At 44.1% G+C, this 19,964-nt stretch overlaps 1 protein-coding gene across 2 annotated transcripts in view; it reads left to right on the forward strand.

Annotated features, from left to right (window-relative positions):
* The first annotated feature begins 157 nt into the window (after window positions 1-157).
* Window positions 158-19,964, forward strand: part of EIF5B (eukaryotic translation initiation factor 5B) — a 78,450-nt gene continuing 58,643 nt past the window's right edge. For both annotated transcript variants that reach the window (XM_053306214.1, XM_053306215.1), the window contains exon 1: window positions 158-369. In XM_053306214.1, the coding sequence (XP_053162189.1) occupies window positions 335-369 (35 nt within the window). In that variant the 5' untranslated portion in view covers window positions 158-334. The remainder of the gene's footprint in view (window positions 370-19,964) is intronic.

The following is a 19,964-nucleotide window of genomic DNA, read 5'->3' on the forward strand; positions in this document are numbered from 1 at the left end:
AGACTACCTCCACGATATCCAACCGCGAGCCGTGTTTCTGCCGCTGCTGTTCTCCCTCCGGCCAGAGGCGGCGACACAACAACAGTATCAGCCAGTCTGATGTTTTGCACAGCGGAGGCCTGCTCTTTCCCACGCGCTCGGAGTCTATGCCTGCCGCACGCCGCGTGGGAGAGGTGAAGCGCCTGCGCGCGTCGAGTGCCTGCTGTTCAGCGCCACCTTATTGGCCTCTCAACATATGTGCCCAGGCGCGTGTGGATGTGGCTGTGGCTGGCCGGGCCCTGCGCAAGGCGAGCGAGTGTGAGGCGGCTGAGAGACGGTTGCGACGAGCGCAGCCATGGGCAAGAAGCAGAAGAACAAGAGCGAGGACAGGTAGCCGCTGCAGCACTGGGCTTGGTTTAGGGGGTGGGCTGGCTGACGGACGGAGGAGGACACCCTTGCTCCCCCGGCTAAGGGGGTGGGGGTAGGTAGAGAGGCAGTGGCGATGACGGCGGCGGCGGCGGCTCCTCTTCTAGGCAGCTTCTTCCTGCTTCTTCCTCATGCTGAGTCCGGCTTTCCTTCCCGTTCACTCCTCCTCGCTCTGCCCCCTTTTCTCTCCATTCCTCGACGGAGGAATTTCAGGTGGCGTCTTTCTCGGCTCAAGTCTCGTGGGCCACTACACGTGACAGCCAGCCCGCCCCCCTCCCCTGCTCGCTCTCTGCCTTCTGAGGACTCGCCTTCTCCTTCTCCCCCATATGTGCTCGTGGGAAGTGAGGGTGGGTGGAGGAGGACGGAGGACGAGTAGCGAGGGGAGTCCTGAGCGCTGTCATGTTGACCTCTATGGACTGGCTGCAGGCGGACGCTCTCTGACGACTTTTGCTCCTGCGTCTGGCTGCCTGCGTTCCCCATGCTGTCAGCCTCTGCCCGCTTCATTAAGAAGCGCTGTTCGTAATGGAGTTCTTGCAATTATTTTAAGGTGCGCGCGCGCCCTATCTGTGTCTTTAATATGGCCTCTCGACCGAGTTGCTTATCCAGTTCGGGAGACCAAAGACACTTAATTACTTTGCCAAATCTGCCACACTCCTTTGCTGCAAAGGGAGCAAAGGCCCTGGCTTACAAAGAGTTGATGGTGGTTCGAGTCAAAAGCGTAGCCATCAGGAAGATTTGGTGCATTTATTAACATTAAATACATGTTAAGCTAAGTCGCACAGTTCCTAGTGGTCTGTTCACACTCTGTTGTCAAAGATAACCGATATTAACTCTTCATGAGTTTCATTGTGTTTCTTTGGAGTGGCCATATGTTATGTTTGTGCTATGGATTATTCCTGTCTGGAGTACTTTCCTTATGGCGGTTAAGGGTTATTAACTGTTTACTGACGAGGAACCAATGACTTTGTAAGATGTGAGTATTTCAGGTTAGAGTTAGGTAAGGCATAGTATAGATCAAATGATTACTACTTTTGAAGTGAAGCATAATATGTGAACAAGTTGATTTCAGTTAAGACTTTTATTTTTTGACATACAAAAAATTTGACTCTATAAACAAGCTGAGATTTCTTAGAAGTAGTCAAGGTAGATGTTCTGAATAGCAATTTTTTGAATATGGATCTGATGCTGAGGTGGATATGGTGCAGTGGTGGCTATTGAGTCTTGGAATTGGATGTATCTGTGCTATGTGTCCTAGATTGATGTACACAACTCATGCTGCTTCCATATCTGCATTTTTGTGTGTGTCTGTGCATGCTTTTGGGCAAGTAACTTTGATTAATCATTGGATGGAGGGCTATCTCCACTCCACTTTGGAGATCATATCTGTCAAATTACCAGCTGTGTTGTCATTATCTGAGACTTTTCAGACAGTTCAGGTGCCTCTGAACATATGCAGAATGCATCCCCTCACAATCAAACCGGGTGCCCCCTCCTTGGGGATCATATATACAAATATACAGAATAGCATCCCTATATTTTGTTGAATGAGCAGAATAATATACTCCTTTAAACTATTTTTAAACCACCTCAGCAAAATGGTATTTAAGTGGTAAACGTCTACAGCTAATACAATCATTAACCATCTACCGTTAACTGTTCATTAACCTGAATGGCTTGGGTCTGAGATATCTTAGAGAGCGCCTTCTTTTACATGATCCCCACTGCACGTTAAGGTCATCTGGGGAGGTCCGTCTCCAGTTACCACTGGTTCGTTTGGTGGCAACTCAGAGGCGGGCCTTCTCTGTAGCTGCTCCTGGGCTGTGGAATGCACTCTCAGCAGAAATTTGTAATCTTAATTCTTTACTGACCTTCAAGAGAGCTCTTAAAACCCATCTATTTGGTCTGGCCTTTCAGGGTTTTTAATTAGTTTTAATTGTTTTAATGTTAAACTGGTTTTCAGGGTTTTAATTGTTTTGATAGTTTAATTGTGTTTTAAGATGTTTTTAAATTGGTATTTATATTTGTATTTCTGTTTTAATTGTTTTTAATGATTTCTGTTTTTTAATTGTAAACCGCCCTGAGTCAGCTCGGAAGGGCGGTATAAAAATTGAATAAATAAATAATAAATAAATAAGAGCACTTGTGTGAAGAACAGCCAAAAAAGAAATAAGTATAAGGACAGTAAAATAATACATTTATCACAGTGAGGTATGTGAACTTGTGAGTTACACATGGCTTTTGCCTTTGAGTGTATGCAGTTAAAAAGGGGGAAATAGATGTTTCTGGGAGAGGGCATAATATTAACCCTGTCTCCTTCATTCTTAATATGACATTAGAAATTTTATTGCAGATTGATTAAGAACTGTGCTTTTAAAATTTAAAATTTCCATATAGCATTTTGCCAGGGCAGCTCTCTAAAGCTGTTTATATGAGATCAATAAATAACACAATAACATGTCAAAACAATACAATATTCAGTTGTACAAAGGACTCAAAGTATTATCAGTTGAAGGCATGCTGGGCCAGATAAGCATTATCCTATCCATGACTATTCTAAAGTAAGTCCCATTAACTTAAACAGGACTTAATCCTAGGTAAGTTTGGTCTGAGAACTCTACTTTGGAAATGAACACACACCCCCGCCCCAGCAATTATCAAATTCTCCCTCTAGTAACAACATTTTAAGCTAAAAGCATTAATTTGAATCTGGGCTCACTAACCAGAACCTGGTTTGCATGCTATGGCTGAGACAGAAATTGAGGATGAGCAAGAGTGCCTTTCTTTCACCACCAGGTAACTATAATAGCTATATTAAGGGATTTGAGTGAAGAGCTTGGAAGTAACAGAACCTCTGATCCATGCTGTTCTTCTCTAGCTATGGACATATGAGCAAGTCTTCATGTGTACACAGGCAACTTCCGAACAGTCCTCTAGGCTCAGCAGCTTGGAAATAAGGAGACAATACAAAGTCAGATATTGCCCCTTCCTCCTGCAAAAAAATACTAGTGTATTTAACTACAACATCTCACTTCCACTCTCCAGAAACTATTCATGTAATTATAGTTAAAGGTTTAATACTAAATCCAGATCCCTCAAACACAGAAGGCATCCAAAGATGTCTGTCCCAGAAATGGTGGAGAAAAAGATCCAGAAACAAAAGGTTGTGCAAGAGTTTAACTTTTTACCATAATTACATGAAGTTGTTTGTAGAGAGTGGAAGGAGCGAATTCACACACTGGGAGGCAGGTGCCAGCACACTTCCACAAATTCTGTTCGCTTATAGCCCTTGGCCTAGAAGCTTCACCCATGGTTGTGATCCTTACAGTCTTTTGATGAAATGTCTGGGCCAGGGGCTAAGAAATAATAGAACTTGTGGAAGTGTGAAATTGCCTGTAGAAGGCAGTCTCATTGTGGTGTTATTTTCTGCAAATATCCCATACCATTCTTTGTTCCTGTCTGAGGACAGCAGTGAGAACAGCAACTTGATTGGTTAATGGAATGACTGGGTAGGCAGAACTGTATGGGTGTAGGTGGTCCTTTAGATAACCTGATCTCAGATGGTTTAGGGCTTTAATCTCTTTCCTCCTCCCTGCAGGAGACTGAAAGAGAGACAGCATAGTGATGAGGTGTGGCGCGGGAAGGAATCCCTCCGGTTAATGCAGTAATACAAAGTTAAATATTCCTTAATTGAATTTTTTTCCATTGTTGGGGTGGGCAAAGCCCATAATGGAGGAGCCTTCCTTGGATGGCACGTAGGCAAAGGGAAGTGTAAGAGTATGGAGAAGAGGCTAAAATATGGGGACAAACTGTTAAATGACTAAATACTTATGCATCAACTTGAAGGGGGCAATACTTTGTTTTTTCAAGTAGCTAGTGGATAACATGCTGCCAGTTTGATGCTATGGAAGAAGAAGAGGGGGGGCGCTCCTGAAACTTTATTTACTGTATTTAGTGAATGTTTTATTCTGCCTTTATGTTTCAAAGAAGAGTTCAGGGTGTCTTAACATGGATTCAAAGCAATATAAAGTACAATAAATCAATGAATACCAGCAGGATCAACAGCAACCAGGAAAATCTGTCAGCTTCAAGAAATTTCTAAATGCTGCCCCTGGTGGCGCAGTGCCCCTGGTGGCGCAGTGGTAAAACTGCCGCCCTGTAACCAGAAGGTTACAAGTTAGATCCTGACCAGGGGCTCAAGGTTGACTCAGCCTTCCATCCTTCCGAGGTCGGTAAAATGAGTACCCAGAATGTTGGGGGCAATATGCTAAAATCATTGTAAACCGCTTAGAGAGCTCCGGCTATAAAGTGGTATATAAATGTAAGTGCTATTGCTATTGCTAAGAGAGAGGAAAAAAATCTTGGCTCAAAATTAAAACCTGCTCCAAAGCCTGTTTATAGAAAAACAGGCAGCAAATGGCAGCCAAGGAGATGGCAAGATACATTTCCATAGGCAAGTAGTTCCATAGCTTGGACATGAGTAGCAAGAAGACACACTTGTTGTCAGCAGCTGTATTTGGTGGCAGGACTCTTAACAAAGCCTCCTCAGCTGAACACAGGAGATAGGCAGAACAATAAGGGTGCTGTAGGTAATCTTTTAGATAACATGGTCCCAGACCATTTAGGGCTTTAAACGTAAGGGCTAGCACTTTAAATTGTTCCCAGAAACACCCCAGTAGCTTGGCGTGGAGTATAAACATGGAGTGACATACTCCAAAAACAAGATCCAGTTAACAGTCTAGCAGCAGTCTTTTGAAGAAGCTGAAATTTATGAATTCTCTTTAAGGGCAGCTGCATGTATTGGACAATAGTCTAATAATTTATAACACCTAAGATTTCCCTAATGCTTTATGAACATGACATGATTATGTATATCTCAGCACCTAAAATAGTATTATTTAGTATACTCATGAAATAAACTATACATTTAGTTTTTATTTCAACCATTATAAATATACCCTATGTTAGATGGTGCTGATGCACTCCAAAGTACTTAAGCATAACTGTTGCCAGTTGATAAATAGAAAAAAATGGCTAAAAGTTGAACATGGAAACCATCAACAATGTGGTGAATGAAAAGGAAGTTTATGTTGCTTGGATTTAGAAAAAGTGTTTAGAGTTAGCATTATCATCTGAAGAAGAAACAGCATGTTTCTAGAGATCCTGCTCAGAAAATGAACATCAACATAATAAGCAAATCATAGTATTAAGGATTTGGAGTAAAGTTGTACAATGAGATCACTTTAATAACATAAGACTCTGTTTAATAATGTGGTCTTGTCATCAGTACATGTTGTTAAACTTTCGTTGGCTCTGTAGTCTATTAGGAAGCTGGAACTCAAGTGGGGAAGTTTTCCAAATGAATCTAAGTGTGGACTGGATCCCATTTAAAGGCATACTCTGTGGTGATGAATGCAGTGAAGGAAGCATACTTTTTTGTCAACATGGCATTTGGCACAGCTGTTCTGAGTGATGTGGCTTATTGCCCTGGGGAGGAAGCAGAATAAACCTTTAGTCTACTGTGACTTGTTTGCAAGGCACCTTTTGGATAAAATAACTTGCGTTCACTGCTTGGATGCCAGTTTGGTCACAGATAGTTTTCTGATTGTTCCAGTGATCTTGTGTTGCATATTCTTGGATAACCTTTAGGTTTTGCAGTCTGAGGATGTGGATATAGGGTACTTACTCATCATAGTCATGTTAGTTGTACTTTGAAAACTAAAGTCTTAATTTAAATTGCTAAGAGGAAATTAACCTATAGGTTATGGGAAGTGAATTCCTCATTAGGAGAGAAGGTGGTCTGCGCTGCTTTGAAGGAGAAGTGTGGTGAGATCATTTCTAGAAGGAACCCTCCTTATTATTTATTTTAAATACTTATAGCCTGCTCCTCGAGTACACTACTGCTTGGGATGGCTCACAACATTAATAAAATAGATATAATATAAAGTAAAAACAAAATTAAACAGGTTTTAACCAAGCTAAAGCCACACTTAAAATTATAAGTTTTAAAAGTTCCAAATTAAAAGTTATCAGTAAAAAGCTAAGAACCTAAGAAATAAGAAGTAAAAAAACTAAAAAACCTACCAGATATAAGCAGCAGACAGAATATTTAAAAGCCTCTCTAAAAAGATGTCTTATTGTCTTTTAAAAACACGGAGGGAGGGAGCCTCCTTAACACCAATTGATTTGCCTAATGGTTGGCCAGTCTCCAATGAAACCCGCTTATTTCCAAGCTGGAGACGTTCCTTGATAACATTGTTTATCTAGATTTATATTGGTTTATCTAGATTTATATTGGTTTCCAGCCCAATGCCTTAGCCTGGTAGATGTCCTGTTTCAGGAGATGAATGGGGGACAGTGATGCTTTGGAACATTCAGTGATTTTTCATGCCATTGACCATGGTATCCTCTGGATAATATTGTTAGGATGGGGGCACAGTTCTGCAGTGGTTCCAGGCCTTTTCTAGTAGGTAGATCTCAGAAGGCAATGGTAGGAGATGACTGTTCTACTCTGGGGCTGCTGGTTTATGGGGTATCATAAGGTTTTATCTTGTCTTCCGTGCTGTTTAATGTCTACATGAAAGCACTGGGTGAGATTATTGGGATATTTGTGGTGAAATATCATCGGTATGATCATGATATCCAGATCTGGTCCAGGTATGGTGGCTGACATTCAGAACAAATGTCTGGGATCAGTGGTGGAATGGATGAGGGGTGGAAACTGAAGTTTAATCTAGACTAGATATTGGTGGATTGGATATTCTTGAGGAGGTGTTCAACTTGTTATGCACTCAATTCTTAAAGATCAGGTTTATAACTTGGGAATACTCCTAGATTTGGCCTTGCTCCTTTATGCTAAGGTGGTAGCATGCTTTTTACTAGCTTAGACTGGGTGTGTCCTCTCGTGGGAAGAAATCAGGCCACTGACATTGATGTCCTAGTGACTTCTAGATTGTAATAAACTTTGTATGGAGCTGCCTTTGCAAAGCAGGGTGGATTTGATTTAAATCAAACTGATTTAAATCACGATTTAAATCACGATTTAAATCACTAGCAGGGTGGATAAAAATAAAAAAAATCCGATTTAAATCAAAAATCTGATTTAAATCAAAAATCCGATTTAAATCAAAAAAATTGGATTTTTTTGATTTAAATCGGATTTTTTTTTTGATTTAAATCGGATTTTTTTTTATTTAAATCGGATTTTTTTATTTTTATCCACCCTGCTAGTGATTTAAATCGTGATTTAAATCGTGATTTAAATCGTGATTTAAATCGTGATTTAAATCGTGATTTAAATCAGTTTGATTTAAATCAAATCCACCCTGTTGCAAAGTATTCAAAAACAACTAGTCCATACTTTATCATATTTCTATACCTTTTGATATGTACATCTCTAGGCGGTGTACAAAATTCAAACCAATATATAAAAATCAGCACAGACTAAAATACACAAAACAATTAAAACAGTAGCATGAAAGAATTAAAATTCTAATTAAAAGCCTGTGAGAACAGGTAAGTCTTGAGGGTCTTCCTGAAAACAAACAGAGAAGGAGATGCTCTTATTTCAGTAGGGAGCATATTCCAAAGCCCCGGGGCAGCCACAGAGAAAGCCCGGTCCTGGGTTGCCACCAAATGATTGTAACAGGCGGCAGCGTTAATGACAAATGAGGCACTCTCTGAAATACCCTGGACCCAAGCCGTTAAGGGCTTTATAGGTAATAACCAGCACTTTGTATTTCACCTGGAAACATATCGGAAGCCAGTGCGGTTCCCTTAAAACGGGTGTTATATGGTCCCTTCTAGTTGTCCCAGAGACCAATCTGACTGCCACATTCTGTACCAATTGTAGTTTCTGGATTACGTACAAAGGCAGCCCCATGTAGAGTGCATTACAGTAGTCAAGCCTGGAGGTTACCAGCATATGTACTACTGTTTTAAGGTCATTTCCCACCGAAATCGGAGCCCATCCTAGAATAGTGGGTATTCCCTGCATGCCTCAGGAAAACAGACAGGAAGCTATCTCAGCCAAATGTTTCCTGTTTGGAGTAGGAGGTGCCCCAAACCCCCAGTTCCTTTCCTGTCTGCCTCAGGATAACAACTAGGAGAGAGAGCTCCAGATAATTTCCCCCTTTCCCCCACTCATCCCCTCATTCACTAAACTTTGAATCTATCTCTCAGGTGTTAGCTTTATCTTCTTTTCCTTCTGACTTCCATTTGTCCTACTTCCCTATTCCTCTCCCCCCCCCCCCCATGGATTTGACTGAAACGGTGGAAGCCCGTATGGGCTTCCTATCGAAGTGCTCCTGGCCACTGCCTCAACCTGAGAAACCAGGGAGAGCTTTGGATCCAGGAGCACTCCCAAGCTACGTACCAGATCTTTTTTTTTGGGGGGGGGGGTGTAACACTGTCCAGAAGAGGCAGATCTAAACCATATCTCGGGTACTGACCCCCCACTGTCAGTAAAGTAAAATTGCACCATCAAGTCATTGTCAACTCTTGGCGACCACAGAGCCATGTTGTGTTCTTTGGTAGAATACAGGAGGGGTTTACCATTGCCATCTCCTGCGCAGTATGAGATGATGCCTTTCAGCATCTTCCTATATTGCTGCTGCCCGATATAGGCGTTTCCCATAGTCTGGGAAACATACCAGCAGGGATTCGAACCAGCAGCTTCTTATTCTCTAGGCAAGTTATTTCCCTGCTGTGCCATTAGGTGGCTTATTCACAGTCAGTACCTCTGTCTTACTTGGATTCAGTTTATCCCTCATCCAGCCCATTACTGCCTCCAAGCAGGCTTTTATAGAATATATGCCATTTCCTGATTAGGTTGACATGGAGAAATTGACCTGGGTGTCATCAGCATATTGATAACACCCAGCACCAAACCTCTTGATTTCTCCTAGCGGTTTCATGTAGATGTTAAAAAGCATTGGAGATAATATGGAGCTTTGTGGAACTCCACACTTTAGTTCTCTCTTTGTAGAACAGCAGTCTCCAAGTGACACCATCTGGAATCTGCCAGAGAGGTAGGAACGGAACTGTATAACAGTGCCACTCAATTCCACCTCACTCAGGTGGTCCAGAACATTCCATGGGCAGCGGTATCAAAAGCCGCAGAGAGATCCAAAAGGATCAGTTGGATAACCAGTTGGAGATAATCCATCAGGCCCACCATGGCAGTCTTAACCCCATAGCCCACATGGAAGCCAGTTTGAAATGGGTCTAGATAATCTGCATCATTCAAAACTGCCTGGACCTGAGAGGCCACCACCTGCTCAGTCACCTTGCTCAACCATGGAAGATTGGGAACAGATATGTAATTAGCTAACTCGGAGGGATCCAATGCGGGTTTCTTCAAAAGTGGTCTAATAATAGTCTCCTTATGACGAGGAAGCAGTTTGTCCACTTCCTCAGCAGTGTTCCATCTAACAGGGATTCCCAGATGTTGTTGACTACAACTCCCAGATTCCTCAAGCAAAAGCCATTGCAGCTTGGGGATTCTGGTAAGAGTTGTCAACAACATCTGGGAATCCCAGTTAGAGGGAACACTGTTCCTCAGGAGTCACAAACTGAAAATGATCCAATCTAATCCCATAAGAGTTGTTGCTGAACACCTCCATGGTAGACTCTGCAATAGCTGTGGAATCCAGCTCTGCCCGAATCTGAGAGATTTTATCTGCAAAAACGTCATTACAAATGTCACAGAGAATAACTGATGGTTCCAAGTTTAAATTCAAGTGGGAGGGGGTACATACTAGCCCCCTCACAACTCTAGTCAGCTCAGCTGGATGTGAACTTGCAGAAGCAATGCAGGCAGAAAAGAACCTCTTCTTTGCCACCCACACTGCCAGAGCATCTTCAAATGTGCTTTGTGTTGTGCCTGAACAGAATCGCGTCGAGTCTTCCTCCACTTGCGCTCTAGTTGTCTACCTTGCTGCTTCAGTTCCTGTAGTTCATCCAAATACCATGGGGCTGTCTTTAAAGCAAGTCGGAGAGGACGCTTAGGAGCAATTGAGTCTACTAATGAATTGATTATTCCATGTTCGCACCAGAGCATTGACAGAATCACTAGCAGAACCAACCCTGAACCCTTCCAAGGCTTCTTGGAATCCTGTTGGATCCTATAACCTCCAGGCCCAGGCTGGTCCGCTGCTGCCGCCTCCTCTGGCCGATGGGCGGCCGGGCCAGGGCTAGGCCAGTCCGCCGCCACTGCCTCCTCCGGCCGATGGGCGGCTGGCCCACCGCCAGGCTGGTCCACCGCCGCTGCCATTGTCTCTCGTCCCCATCACTATCCTCTAGGCAGCTGCTCTCGTGAGAGCTGCCACACATGGGATTAGCGACGGGTATGTTTAGGAGAATTAAATATATAGAAGAAGATAACCAGCACCTTGTATTTTGCCCAGAAACATATTGGCAGCTAGTGTAGCTCTTTCAATGCGGGAGTAACAGATGACCCAGAGACCAATCTGGCTGTCGCATTCTGGACCAACTGTAGTTTCTGGACTACATACAAGGGCAGCCTCAGATAGAACACATTGCAGTAGTCCAGTTTGGAGGTTACCAACATATGTACCACTGTTCTGAGGTCGTTTATCTTAAGAAATGGACGCAGCTGGCGTATCAGCCAAAGGTGATAGAAAGCACTTCAGGCCACTGCCTCAACATGGGACACCAGGGAGAGACTTGGATCCAGAAGCACTCCCAGACTACGTACCTGTTCCTTCTGGGGAAGTGTGACCCCATCCAGAACAGGCAGATCAAGTTTATCTCCCGAGTTATGACCCCACACAATGAATACCTCCATCTTATCTGGATTCAGTCTGTTTGTTACCTCTCATCCAGCCCGTTACTGCCTCCAGGCAGGCATTTAGGGAGGTTATGCCCTCTCCCGATGATGTTGACATGGAAAAATAGATTTCGGTGTCGTCAGCATATGAATAGCACCCTGCACCAAATCTCCTGATGATCTCTCCCAGCAGTTTCATGTAGACGTTAAACAACATTGGAGACAATACGGAGCCCTGAGGGATACCATACAAAAGTTCAGATTTTGAAGAACAACGATCTCCAAGGGACACCATCTGGAATCTGCCCAAGAGGTAGGAGTGGAACCACTGCAAAGCAGTGCCTCCCACTCCCACATCCCTCCAAAAGGATACTGTGGTCAATAGTATCGAAAGCCACCAAGAGATCCAAAAGGACGGTCACACTTCCTCTATCAATTGCCAATTGGAGATCATCCATCAGGCCAACCAAGGCAGTCTCCACCCCATAGCCCACCCGAAAGCCTGTCTGAAATGGGTGTAGAAAATCAGTTTCCTCCAGGACTGTCTGGAGCTGGGAGGCCACCACCCTCTCAATTACCTTGCCCAGCCATGGGAAGTTGGAGACAGGCCTGTAGTTGCTCAACTCTGAGGGAACCAAGGTAGGCTTCTTCAGAAGTGGTCTAATAATTGCCTCCTTAAGACAAAGAGGCATCCTGCCTTCCCTCAGAAAAGCATTTATAATCTCTAACAGGCCTTGTACAACAACCTCCCTGCCAGAAAGTCTAATCCATGTTGGGCAAGGGTTAAGAGGACAGATGGTAGGCTGCACCATTCCAATAAGCTTGTCCACATCCTCAGAGGTCACAAACTGGAACTGATCCAACCTAACCACACAAGAGGAGTTGCTGGACACCTCCACTCAGACACTAAAGTAATTGTGGGGTCTTAATCCAAGTCAGCCCAAATACAAGATATTTTCCCCTACAAAGAATTCATTAAACATGTCACAGTGGGTAGTCGATGGTTCAAGATTCTGATTCAAGGGATGAGGGGCACATACTAGCCCTCTCACAACCCTGAACAACTCAGCCAGATGTGAATTTGCGGATGCAATGCGGGCAGAAAAGAATCGCTTCTTTGCTGCACATATTGCCTGAGCATAGATCTTCAAATGCGCTCTATTTTTCAATCTATTTTGCGCTCCAGTCATCTACCTTGCTGCTTCAGCCCCCGTAGTTCTTCTGTATACCAAGGGGCCAATTTTGAAGCTGCTCAGAGAGGATGCTTAGGAGCGATCATGTCTACTACTCCGGTGAGTTTGCTATTCTAGTTCTTTACCAGGGCATCAACAGGATCACCAGCAGAGCCAACACTAAATCCCTCCAAGCAGTGTTTTCTCTAATTTTTTTCATCGCTGCGTGGAATTAGATTTGTTCTGGGTGTCAGTATCAAGGCAGTGTGCGCACACATGCATTCAGGGTGGGGTCTTCCCAATTCAACCTGAGCAGGATCTAAAATTAACTGAGGCAGGCATCAAAAAATGTGTGACTGCGCGCACATGTTCATGCCTTAGAGGGAACACTGCCTTCAAGGCTTCTTGAAATCCTATTCGATCCAATAACCTTCTCGGGCAGACCATCCTATTAGGTTCCTCACCCCAGCGAAGGTGGGAAGTGATTGCAAGTCCAACCTTAACCAGATGGTGGTCCGTCCATGACAGTGGGGAAATCATAGGAGTCCCCACCCATGGAATACCACCCTGATCAGAGTGAAGGACCAAATCAAGCATGTGACCAGCAGTGTGTGTCGGTCTCGAGACCACTTGGAATAAGTCCATAGTTGTCATAGCCACTATGAACGCTTTAGCCGCTCCAGACAGATTGAAGTCCCCCTCCAACACTAAGCCCGAAACCAAGTTGGTATGCTCAGTTAGGGACTCTATTGAGTAGCGGGGTGATGGGTACACCAACAGAAGTCCCAATTTATCCCTGGTCCCCTGGTACACACATTCAATGTGGTTTGACAGTTCAACAGGGATCCTTATAAGGGATGTTATTCTTATAGACAACAGACACTCCACCTCCCCACCCACAGTGCCTCACCCGCTCCTCAACAAAGTACCCTGGAGGGAGAAGCTGGGACCAGACCGGGCCACCAGCCTCCCCCAACCAGGTCTCTGTAATACATACCAGATTGGTGCCTTTATCCAGAATCAGATCATGGATGGTTTCTGATTTGTTCTGGACCAACCTGGCATTACAAAGGAGCAAGCTGAGGTTCCAAGGTTGGTTGGCACTGCTCTCCAAGGTCAAAGAGCTGGCAGGACAGCTCGAAGGGGAGACAGCTATTGGATTTCCAATTCCCCTTCCCCTGTAATGGCCCGCTGACCTGCCAACGTTACTACTTCTGTTCCCCACCATCACCGGAATTGCTGCCTCATGATCAGTGGATATGCCCCCCTGTCTCCTCATCTCCAGATAAACCCAGACACATTGTAAAACAGGACTGATTAAAACTGAACTAATTAAAACAGAATCAACCAGGACTAATTAAAACAGAAGCCACACTTTTAAATACCCACCTACATGTGAATTATTGGGCCAGGAAGCCTGGCTCTTGCTGTCCCTCAAAGTGGCTCCACCAAAGGGGTGACCCCCTTTGGTGTCATCCCGCCAGTGGTGGCAAGCCTGCTGCTGCAAGCAACATCCCTTTATAGGCCCAGAGATGGCGACTCTGGTCAGATGGTATGCAGGGACTGCTGAGTCACTCCCGGGCCCCGATGCTGCACAGACTCCTCGCAGAGCAGTCACAGCCAGAGGCCACAGTCCCACAGGTCAAATGGGCTCGCAGGTGGTCTCCCGCAGGCAGCCACCTGCGAGCCCGTTTGACCTGTGGGACTGTGGCCTCTGGCTGTGACTGCTCTGCGAGGAGTCTGTGCAGCATCGGGGCCCGGGAGTGACTCAGCAGTCCCTGCATACCATCTGACCAGAGTCGCCATCTCTGGGCCTATAAAGGGATGTTGCTTGCAACAGACAGCCAACACCAGTCTCTCACCCTGGGGGCTGTCTGGGAAGCAGGTGGTGTCTCCTTCTGCTGCAAGGCTTCTAATAAAAATACCGTCTACTTTTTGAGGGAGAAGAGCAATAGCTGATTTTGAGCCCTGCTGTTTCTTTTGTGTTTAGTTTTGTTCTTGTTGCTTTGGTGGTGATTTATACGCTAGTGTTTTTTTTGACCTTTTTTCTAAAGATGAAAAAATGTCACTTAACTTTTTAAAAATAAATGTGATGGATATCACAAATAATGCTGAATAGGTATACTATATCTTAAATGGAAAATATATTTTCTTGTTTATATTCGAAGGGCTCTGGTTTTTTAACCACAGTCTGTATCCTAAAGATTTAGAATTTAGTATTTAAATAGTATTTAGGATTTAGAGATTTGGTGTCCTAAAGATTTAAGACTTCCAATTTGTGTAAGTCTTCCTGTTTTATCAACTCCTTGTTTAGGTCTTAGTGTACATAAAATGACAAAGATCACACACATTGTGAAAGATGTTACATTATTTTGCATGCTAGGGACTTAATATTATAAGTGTATTCCCAATCATGGGCAGCTTTGTTTCACATGATACAGAAGATGGAGAACTCTGAACAGGGAAGAGCAAGAGGAATGAGAGCTTGTGTTATATCATGGTATCAGGCCTATGTGCAGGAACAATATACTTGGCAGATTGCATTCCTGGATTAAATCCCTTCAAGTGAAAAAGGGATCCAGGTGGATCTGGGAAACTACAGGCTGGCTAGCTTAACATCTGTGCCGGGTAAATTGATGGAAAGCTTCCTCAACAAAATTGTTAACCATATAGAAGAACAGGTCTTGCTGAAGGAGAACCAGCCTGGCTTCTGCAAGGGCAAATCGTGCCTCGCTAACCTTTTGGAGTATTTTGAGAGTGTCAGCAGGCATGTAGATGAAGGTAATCTGGTGACACAATATATTTTGTCTTCCAAAAAACTTTTGACAGAGTTCCCACCAAAGGCTCTTGAGTAAACTTAGCAGTCATGGGATAAGGGGACAGGTTCATGTGTGGATTGGTATCTGGTTGAAAGACTGGAAACAGAGGGTAGGAATAAATGGGTAGTTTTCACAATGAAGAGAAGTAAGAAGTGGGTTCCCTAGGGATCTGTACTAGGACCAATGCTCTTTAACTTATTCATAAATGATCTAGAAGTTGGGGTAAGGAGCAGAGTAGCCGCATTTGCAGATGACACAAAACAGGTTGTGAGGAGCTCCAAAAGGATCTCTCCAAACTGCGTGAGTGGGTGACAAAATGGCAAATGCTATTCAGTGTAAGCAAGTATAAAGTGATGCATATAGGGACAAAAACCCCTCCAACTTCACATATACGCTGATGGGGTCTGAGCTGTCGATGACTGACCAGGAGAGAGATCTTGGGGTTGTGGTGGACAGCTCATTGAACGTGTCGACTCAGTACATGGCAGCTGCACAATGAACAAACAACAAAACAAATTCTGTGCTAAGGATCATTAGGAAGATGATTGAAAGTAAAAATGCTAATATTATAATGCCATTATACAGATCTATGGTGCGGCCACATTTGGAGTATTGCATACAATTTTGATCACTTAAGAAGGGCATGGTAGAACTGGAAAAGTTGCAGAAGAGGGCAACCAAGATGATCAGGAACACTTTTCTTATGAGGCAAGGCTACAGCATCTGGGGCTTTTTAGTGAGGAAAAGAGAGAACTATGGGGAGACATAGTAGAGGTGTATGCATGGAGTAGAGAGAGTGGACAGAGAAAATTTTCTCCCTCGTAACACTAGAACCAGGGGTATCCCATGAAACTGATTGTCAAGAAATTTAGGACCAACAACGGAAGTACTCTTTCACAAAGTGCATAATCAATCTATGGAATTCTTGCCACAGAATGTACTGATGGCCACTAGTGTGGATGGCTTTACAAGAGGCTTAGACAAATTCATGGAGGACAGGCATATCAGTGGCTTCTAGCCTGATGGATGCAGTCCATTTCCAGCCCCGGAGGCAAGATACTTCTAAATACCAGTTGCAGGGGAGCAACAGCAGGAGAGAGGGGACACCCTCCTCTCTTACTTGTCGGCTTCTCAGAGGCATCTGGTGGGTGACTGTGGGAAACAGGATGCTGGACTAGATGGGCCTTGGGCCTGATTCAGCAGGGCTGTTCGTATATTCTTGTCTTATGTATTCTATATTAGGGATTCTCAACGTTGGTTCCCCAGATGTTATTGGACTTCAATTCCCATAATCCCCAACAAAGGCCACTGAGGCTGGGGATTATGGGATTTGAAGTCCAATAACATCTGGGGACCCAACGTTGAGAATCCCTGTTCTATAGCATTCAAAGGTACCTCTCCAACATAAAGACCCCACCACCAGTGTTCCCTATAACAGGGATTCCCAGATGTTGTTTACTACAACTTGCATAAGCCTCAGCCAAAGGCCACTGCAGCTGAGGATGATGGGAGAACATCTGGGAATCCCTGTTACAGGGAACACTGCCCATCACCCCCTTTTTCATTTGTTCCATACTGGGCCTTAGGAGGAAAACCCAGACACAATCTGCTTTTCTCTCTTCCCCCACTTCAACTTCTCTGAAATTTCCCAGTTTTTTGTTTTTGAGCCTTGAAGTCTGTAGTGGAAGGAAAGGAGAAGCTTGTTTTCTTGAACTCACCCACTGGAAAAGCAGTGATGAAAGAGGACTGGAAAGGATAACTGTAGAGTATCAGAAAACTATTTTACTTTTCTGCTCTAAGGTAGAAATAAGGTAGTTCTTGGAGCAATTAGCGAGTCTCCAGTACATGGTGAGCTATATTCTTAAAATCTGTACCTAGATCAACATACCCAAATGAACAAATCTTTTAGATTGTATTTCTTCTAAAGAACTAAGTATTTTACTTCATCCTGATGCATTAAACTTTATCTCATTAATGCAGTTTGATTTTTCTTGAGTTTATTAATGGAGGATTTAAATTTCTTCCTTTTGCAGCTTTGATTTCATTAAGAGAGGAGTAAGGGCTTGTCCACATGGTCCAATAAGGTGTGCACAAGTTTGTTTCTCTTTGTGCAGTAGTCTTACATATTGCTATAAGCTATTCCTGTAGGACAAGATATGGGGTCAGGAAGGTGGGATGGACCTTTTTGGAACTGATTATCTTTTTTTTTTTTTAAGGATTGGATGAAAAGTCCTGTTACTCCATACCCATACTTACTATACCTCTGCCCCATCTAACATAAGGATGTGTGAGGGGGTCATGTGCTAACTTCACAAACTTATGGCTTTATAGAACTGTCACACAATGTAGATGTTGTCTGGCAAACCGAGGAAAGTGTGATGGAATTGCAAGGGATAGGGAGCATAGTAAGATGGCCTTGCTCTGCTAATTAAGCACAGGATACTTCTGAAAAAATGGATTTAGAATCTTACCACTGCTGATTTGCCTGTAGCCCTGCCTAAGCTACTTGAAACAGAAAAGGAAGTGCCTTTCTTTGAGTGACAAGTAAAAACTGAAAATAAGGGGTGGTCTACAAGTTAATGAAGCCACCTAATGGCGCAACGGGGAAATAACTTGCCTAGGGAGCAAGAGATTGCAGGTTTGGATCCCCACTGGTATGTTTCCCAGACTATGGGAAACACCTATATCAGGCATCCTCAAACTGCGGCCCTCCAGATGTTGCTGAACTACAACTCCCAGCATGCCTAGACACATTTTTTTGTGGCTGGGTATGCTGGAAGTTGTAGTTCAGCAACATCTGGAGGGCTGCAGTTTGGGGATGCCTGACCTGTATCATGCAGCAGCGATATAGGAAGATGGTGAAAAGCATCATCTCATTCTACGTGGGAAGGGGCAATAGTAAACCCCTCCTGTATTCTACCAAAGAAAACCACATGGATCTGTGGTTGCCAGGAGTTGACAGCAACTTGACAGCACAACTACAAGTTAATGACCGTCACATGGAAATTGCTCAAATGATTATTGTAAACTGTTTCAAGTGGCTTCTACATGGTACTGTAACATGTATGTTGTCCCCAAGATAACACTTTAGGTTTCTTTTGAGTTGGTCCCAAATGACAGCTGGTATCTAGGCTAATGCAGCACTTCTGCTGTGTGACGAATCACTGGTGCTGCCAATGCCAGCTTGTTGCTATTTTCACGAGAAGCAAATGTCGATAAGCCAAATGGCATCCCATTCCGACGTGCTCCTCTCTTCCTGCTTGCCGCCAGCCTCTATGGCTGGGGTGCACCACTGTTGGTTGTTTGCACAGTACCATCGCTCTTGCTCTCATTGTCTCCCCTTTCCTGCAGCATCAAACTTTTCTGCTTTGTCTCTGGGCAGATCTGGTGCTGGAGGGAAGGCGAGACAGTGGGAGAGAGCTATTGTAGCTGGCTTAGTAGCACAGCAGTGACAAAGAAGCCAGAGAGCTGCTGCTGTCAAAGAAACACTCCATGCTCCTGTGAGCACAATTGTATAGACAGCATTAGTGGCATGCCCCAACTGCTGAGGCTTGCCGCAAAAAGGCAGAGTGTGGCCCCTTTGCATGACGGAGGGGGGCAGGGCTGTCCTTAGGGCAGGGCGGCCAGAGCAATTTCCCCGAGCCCTGCACTGGCACAAGCCCCACTCTGGGCACACTGCAGTGCAGCCTGCCCACCTCTCTCCCTCAGTTCCATCCACTTATCTCCCCCCCCCCCCGCACAGCCCAGCCGGAGCCCTTCTTTTGTGTCTGTGTGCAGCTTAAAAGGCTCCCAGGCAAACTGCTAGAGCTCTGTCTGTCCCTGACTCTCAGCTGTTCAATGGGTGGGCTGGGCCTCCAGAGAAGCCTCCATGTAGGCCTCCCTGAAGCCTGAAGCTCAGGAAAGAAGCAAGCAGGCAGGCAGAGAGTGTCCAGCACTAGAGCTCTCTGCAGATCCTCTGCCTTGCCCAGCCTAACCCTAGTAATGGAGTTATGATGTGATTTCCTTTTTGCGGTTATCTCCCCCACCCTTGAATATTTAGGGATTGGCTTGCCATAAGGCTTCAGCATTGAGCAGAGATGTAGGGCAGGGTGGGAGGAATATGTATATTTAATTGAAGTGGATTGGACAAGTTGTTGTTGTTGTTTCCCCCTTTAATTAAAAAAAAACCCATCCAAAAAGTCCTATAAGTGGCTTGCTTCATGGCAGAATAATACAAAAATGTCTGGAACTGAAGGCCCCCTCCCCCGACCATCATTTCACACCCATATGGAAGAATCTGCCCTTTGCCTTCATAAAAAAAGGAAAAATGCCCCTCTTTCTGCCCCATCCTTTAGATCACCTGTCCTGGAATGACTTGGCATAGGTCTTTGGTATTGAGCAGAGCTGTAGGGCAGGGTAGGAGGAATATGTATATTTAAATTTAAGTGGATTGGACAAATTGTTGGTTTTAAAAAAAACTCATCTAAAAAGTCCTACAAGTGGCTTATTTCATGGCAGAAAATTACAAAAACTTTTGGAACAAACAATATATAATTTTATTTATTTATTTATGTACTATGCTCAAGTTGATTTGCAACCCAGAAGGTCTGAGAACTGTGAAGCATGTGTTGTGCTTTTTATTTTTACTTCTTTAGAAATGCATTATACGTCCAAGCTGGTTGGACTTGTCCAAAAACCTCACTCACACTATTTACACTGTATGTCATCAATCAGTATGATTCTGAAATGATATGAAATGTTAAGGAGGCCTCATACATGCTGATTCACCCCCTGGGTGTGGCC

Source organism: Hemicordylus capensis, chromosome 3 (genome assembly GCF_027244095.1).
Source record: "Hemicordylus capensis ecotype Gifberg chromosome 3, rHemCap1.1.pri, whole genome shotgun sequence".
Lineage (NCBI taxonomy): Eukaryota > Metazoa > Chordata > Lepidosauria > Squamata > Cordylidae > Hemicordylus > Hemicordylus capensis.